Here is a 6,686-nt window from a genome sequence, read left to right as displayed (position 1 = left end):
AAGGGGTTTGAACCAGGAGCGTCATTTCAGATTTTGCTTGGGGGGGCAAGACCCCTTGATATAAGTAAAATTTCGTTGTTTTCACTGACTTACTACTATTCTATTGATGAATTTTATATACATCTCAAACTCGGGGGGGCAAATGCCCCTCCCTGCCCCCCTAAATGACGCCCCTGGTCTGAAACCCATCCCGAAATGCCGACTTTCTGTAAATTTAGTTTAACTTATCCTCTTATTGAGTTTAGACCTCCCTGAAATAAATTCTTGCGTACACCTCTGGTTCTTCCTTACAAAATAAAGGATAGTAGACCACGGCCAGTTCATTAAATTTTCTATCAATTTTTTCTTTGTCAGTTTTTGTTCTAAAATTTATTATTATTATTATTATTATTATTATTATTATTATTATTATTATTATTATTATTATTATTATTATTATTAAGTATTCTGTCTTTAGGCAGGTCCTGGGACTAATGAGGGTCCTTTTTTTCTTTTTAATTTTCAGTTTGGGCCTGGAAGTGTTTTTTTTTTTTTTTTCATATTTCTCGATTTTCAGTTTTCTCCTTTAACTCCCAATATTTTCTTACATTTTTCAAATCATCGATAAATTGTGTTCTTCTTTCTATTCCTCGCTTTCCTTCCATCTTTCCTTCTATGGCGGTATGAAGAAGACAGCAAGATGTGTCCAATCCAATTGGCCTTCCTACGAATTATGCTGACTGGAAGTGTCATCTAATCTCCTATCCGTTTTAAAACTTTCTTCGTTTGTTATTCTCCCTGTCCATTTTATCTTCTCCATCTTCTTCCAACAACACATTTTGAAGCTCTCTACATATTTCTTCTCTAGCTTCCGTAATGTCAAAGTCTCCGAACTATACAATCTAATACTCCATATTGAGCACTATGTTTCCAATTGATTATTCAGAATAGAAGGACCGTCAGAGGTCAATCGTACGTAATAATAATTACAGAGGCACTTTGACTATGAAATATGTTTTCGGATTATTTAAGTCGGATTTCTCTTTTAATTTGCTGTAACGATGAACGCTTCATGGGCATATTACAGTTACAAATTTGTCATATTACTAACTCCATAAGAATATCGATTACTAATATCGTAAATTAAAACTTTAATATGCTTATAAAGCTTCCGTCGGTACAACTAAACAAAGTCTTTGTCATTTACAATGAACAATTATACCAGAAATACAATTAAATTAACACATAATTAAATTAGCATACGGTTGCAAAACATGATCGCTTGCTCTGAGGGAAGAACATAGATTGAAAGTATTTGAGAATAAGATCGTGAGACGAATATTCGGACCCAAGAGGAACGAAAATGGGGAATGGTGGAAACTTCATAACGAGGAATTACATAATTTATACGGTTTACCAAACATTGTTAGGGACACCAAATCTAGGAGGCTCAGGTGGGCAGGTCGTGTAGCCAGAATGGAAAAAAGTAGGAACGCTTTTAAAGACCAATCGAAAAATAAAAAGAGCATGAGGAAGACCTAGGAGCAGATGGGAGGACAATATTAAGAGAGCTCTCGTAGAAATAGGAACATAAAGTAGAAAGTGGATCCAATTGGCTAAGGATAGAAGTCAGTGGAGAGCTTTTGTGAGCGTGGGATTGAACCCCCGGACTTTATTAAAAAAAGAAAGAAAGAAAGAAAACAATAGAATGAAGCAACTGGTACTAAAAAGTGAAAAATCCGTTTTTCAAGGAAACTACATTTTTAAAAAAATGTATTTATGCATAAGTAAAAATAAAAGCATGAGAAACGCTGTCATATCATATCAATTTATTATTGAATTCTTATAAATCAAGTGATTGTATATAAGTGTGCTCCCATGCTTTTATTTTAAGTTATGCATAAATACTTTTTTCAAAAAATAATTTTCTTGAAAATGGATTTTTTTTAGTACGACTTGTTTTGTTTGTTATTTTCAAAAACAAAGCGTGTTTTTCGTTTTGTTTTTTTAAAAAATATGTTATTAAAAAATAGTGAAAAATCTTAAATTTTGTTCGAACTTGTGGAAGTTAACCCTGTGTACTAGATAATTCCGTTTCGCTCAAGGGAAAAGTTGGTTGCATACTTAAAGGCTAATATCGATTTTTAAAATCTAACAAGAGCTCTAACTTTAAACAAGAATTCTAGGAATGATCCAAAAACTGGATGAAAAGATTGTGATCTTGGCCAATAATTAGTTTTTGGATCAGGGGCCACAAAATTTTGGAACGGTTCCTAAATCGAGTTTTCGTATTTTTTACGGAATAAGCACTTCATACTGAGTTAAGTGATAGGGTTTGGCTCGCTATATGTAGTTCTTCAGATATAAGGCGTACAAACGGAAAAGAAAGTATATGACAGTTGACATATTTTCTTTTGCCAATAACTCAGGAACGAGTGAATTAATTTGGATCTTTTTGTTGTTATTCTTAGAATAGTTATAATTTGATAGCTTGCTAAAATCGGTACTCTCATAGGTTAATTTACTACTGAGTAATTAGGAAAAGAAATTTGGTCAACTGAAAAATACTTTCTTCCGTGACTGTACAAGAAAATTTTTGATTGAAATCTATTGGATCTTTTGATCTAAAGATATAGAAATAAATAAAAGTAATGGAATCTTACTCGATTTATGTCACTCGATTTATGTCACTTTGCAATCATCACGAAATTGTTGATTTAAAGTTGGAAGAATTATGGATACGGTTTAATTATTGTTAAGCTTAAGGAAACTCATATACCTGAGACATTCAATGAAAAGTGTTTATGGCGCATGGTGAAGTCACCAGAGCTCCGTCTTAACCTCTTTCAATTGACTTCACCAAATTCTAAGTACATTAACACGTTTGCTACCGACACACACACACACACAAAAAACATTTGGGACGCACTGGTTTTCACCAAGGACCAGCGTCCCATATGTGAGACGCTCGGGCTCGTTCTAGCAGATGGTCTGTGGGTAAGGTAATTTTCTTATGACCGGTCTATAGTGGCGGTTTATCTATGAATCGGTCCCTCGTAAAATCCGCTGTGTCCCATATATGGGACGTTGGTAGCCAAGGTGTTAATGACAATTACATTCCTCTTATATTCACAATATGTTGATTGATTAGTTATGTGTAGCTTAACGTTCAGTTCCAGCACCGAATTTATGAGGCGGGGACTTACAATTTAAGGTGGAATCGGAAACACAAGGACTCATACCAGGAATCGAATTTTAGTCTCTCCATAGAGGATGACGATATCGTTAACCTTCTATCTATTGGAAGTTTATATGCCAATTGTTTATTATTCGACATAATTAAAAAAAAAAATACCAACATATATTTTAGAAATGGCAGTTTAAATTGCAAAAATGAACATATTCACTGTACTTACGTCATTACTTTTCCAAAAGCTTCCATTACATGCTTTGATCTTCAGTCAGGATTATAATTAACAGAGACTTGATGTTAGGTAAAATGACTATTCTTTAATATTAAAGATATGATCAAAAATAAAGCTAAAAAATGTATATGGGGAGTTATAGTTTCAATTTAACCCAATTTTATTTTTGCATATTTTGCCTCTTTCTCCCATTACTGCCTAAATAATTGCTTTAGTGCCTAATGTTGCCTATTCTATGTATTTTCTTCAAAATAAGACTTTATTGAGGAAACTATATATATAATTTAGTGTTTCAAGAAAGGATTCTGCCTCTCTCGAGAAATACAGGTGTTTTTTGTAGTGATAAGGTGCCGTAAAAATTTGAACTGCTATGTGTACTGATAAAGTGTATAAAATTTGGACTGTTATGTGTAGTGATAAAGTGCTGTATAGAATGTATTTACCAAATATACGTACATGGAATACATGTCAAGTTTCGTTTTTATATATACAGTAAAAAAAGATATTAACAAACAGGCATGTTTCTATATTCTTTGAACATTGTTTATGATTTGAATTTATTTTTTAATTGTATTCAGTATTTATCTTCATTATTTTGAGTTACATTTTAGTGCCTATTTTACTGCCTATTCTTTAAATTTTAAGTGCCTATTTGCCTATCTATTTTTCAGGTTTTTAATGCCTAAACATCCAGTCTCTAGTAATTAATAATAATTATAATTAATATAATATAAAATAATACGACTTGGAAAGTATGAATAACTAGAAGACATCAAAACGAAGGGAAAGAAAATTATAAATCATTCAAATGTTAGTATCATAAATATAAAGTGTAGAGAATGTATACTAAATGTGTGCCAATGAATATCGTAGCCAAACACTACACTGCAATAAATAAAGAAACTACTTCTAGACATAATAGGACACTTTATAAATTACCGACACTCTTCTAAACATCTCCAGAGAACACATATTCACCCCTTGTAGATAGAGTTGTCCAAGTATGTCCCAGATATGTGTACAATATGTGCAAAATACATGTCATCATTTTGTTTTCGAACTGTTTGTCGTTAAGAAGTGTTTTAAATATGTCATACTAGATAATGTTTTTAGAGAATTAACGCTTTTGGACACACGTAGCACACTTTATAAATACTATTTCATCAATTTTACGACATGTGTACTGAAATCGTTTAAATGGTGTTTTATTTTTTTACAGTGCACTTTAAAAATATCAATTTGTATTAGGTAAGCCTTATCTTGGCTCTTGATAAAGCAGTCATGTCATACAACGTGCAGCTCATTTTTGATTACACAATATCACAAACATTTTCTTTAGGTTGTCCACATACAAGTTACGTCAGTGGTGCCTATCCCCCCTCATGTCCATGACGCACCTCCCCCTCAATTGTCTATCCGTAGGTGTTCTTCCATGAAAAAAAAATTTTTTTCGATTAATTTTTATACCCCCCTCAAACATATTTATATAGGTTTTTAACCCCCCTTCCCAAATATTTCAACGACGCAGTTTGCGTTATAGCCCCCCTTTGGGGGCACCCCTGAGTTACGTTGTCTGTTTGTTAAGACGCACTTGAATCATGGAAACAATCGTTCAGTATCTTCTGATGTGACAGGAGCATATTTGAAGCACGTCACCCTGGAATTCCTAATAATATCAACCGTGCTTTCACCCTGTAAAACTAGAAATGTTCTTGATATTCTGCAGGTCATTGTTTTCACTAACAAGATGTTCATATTTTCTATTCAACACTGTACCTTTCTCACCGAGAATACTGGTCACATTTTTTTTTATCACATCATCAAACATACTCATAGAAGCCACCTGCTTTAAATTTGCTCTTCCAGAAAAGTTACTGAAGTTGGTATCTGAGGAAAATTTACAGATATGAATGCGAGATCACTTCTTACGCACATCTGTCTCAACAATTCCTGGATAATTCCAATAGAAGAAGCACCCTCTTCATCAAAATTGTCAACGACCTCCTTAACTTTGTCAAAATGTTCGACATAATAAGGTGCACTTGACCACCTCGTAAGAATTGGACTGGAGAACAGCGATATGTTCGGCGCAATCTCTTTGAAAGCTTCTAGTAGGTGACTTAAGAAAATTATTATTATTATTATTATTATTATTATTATTATTATTATTATTATTATTATTATTATTATTATTATTATTATTATTATTATTATTATTATTATTATTTTATTTGAAACAAATTTGTCAATGTCCGGTAACAATACATGAATTGTCTCTGCAGCCCTGTGTAAGGTATATGCTAAGCACGTGAGATGTAGCATTGGAAAAATTTGACTTGAAATGCCTTACTTGTTTTCTTCATATATTTGACTGCATCAGTCAGGAAGAGAAAGACTTTGTCACGTTTAATTACATGAGACAAAAATAAATTCAGAGCACTTATAAAAACCTGCGACATGCTTGAACTATTAGTTTTTTCCACAAAGCCTACTGCCAAGAGAAAAAAAATCGATGGTTTTCCAGGTTTCATAGTACCAACTACGACGGTACATAAAAATCTTCCAACTTGATCGATGGTTTCATCAATTGAAATGAAAATATTGCTGTCTGCAACTTCATTTCTGATATTCTCAAACAACATCCATGTATGCAGCAACTAGACATGTCTTCCTTAAAGTAGATTCACAAGAGATTTCTCATTTCATGTAGGTTTCAAAAAGCTCTTCATAGACTCATTTTCCGCTTTGTAAAAGAGGAATGTCGGTCAATACAAACGCTTTACACTAATCATACGCGAATATACTGTGGTGTGAAGTTGCTACTGCAAATACTGATTAAAGTTGAATTGTTTTACAGGCACTACTTCTGCTACCTGCTAATATATGTTTCGTAGCATTGAAATATTTGGGGGGGGGGGTAAAAATCTATATAAATATGTTTGAGGGGGTGTAAAAATTACTCGAAAAGATTTTTTTTTCATGGAAGAACACTTACGGATAGACAATTGAAGGGGGGTGCGTCATGGACATGAGGGGGGGGCACCACTCTGAATACTGTGTCACAAAATAACGATTTCCAGCACAAAGTGATTTGTCACAAATTTTCCAAAACAGACTGATCTATCCGTTGTGAAGATGTCTCTTTATTCATTTTTTCACTCTACAAAAGTCTTACTTTAGGCTAGTGATGTCAACCGGCTTAGCTCGAACCCTGAGCCACTGATTCTGCTCGAGCTCAGGCTCGGCTCGGCTCAAGTGAGACAACAGCTCTAGCCGGCTCGA

General features: G+C 33.6%; 1 protein-coding gene across 1 annotated transcript; it reads right to left on the bottom strand.

Annotated features, from left to right (window-relative positions):
- Window positions 1-362: 362 nt before the first annotated feature.
- Window positions 363-5,631, bottom strand: LOC145677055 (uncharacterized; the record flags this gene model as incomplete). Its single annotated transcript, XM_081747744.1, has 2 exons — window positions 363-434; window positions 5,593-5,631. Coding segments are annotated over 2 exons (111 nt in total), but the record flags the coding sequence as incomplete, so codon positions are not given.
- Between the last annotated feature and the right edge of the window lie 1,055 nt (window positions 5,632-6,686).

This window comes from Thermobia domestica, unplaced genomic scaffold (assembly GCF_964235325.1).
Source record: "Thermobia domestica unplaced genomic scaffold, izTheDome1.hap1.1 HAP1_SCAFFOLD_576, whole genome shotgun sequence".
Lineage (NCBI taxonomy): Eukaryota > Metazoa > Arthropoda > Insecta > Zygentoma > Lepismatidae > Thermobia > Thermobia domestica.
This window is presented reverse-complemented; position numbering and strand designations above follow the sequence as displayed.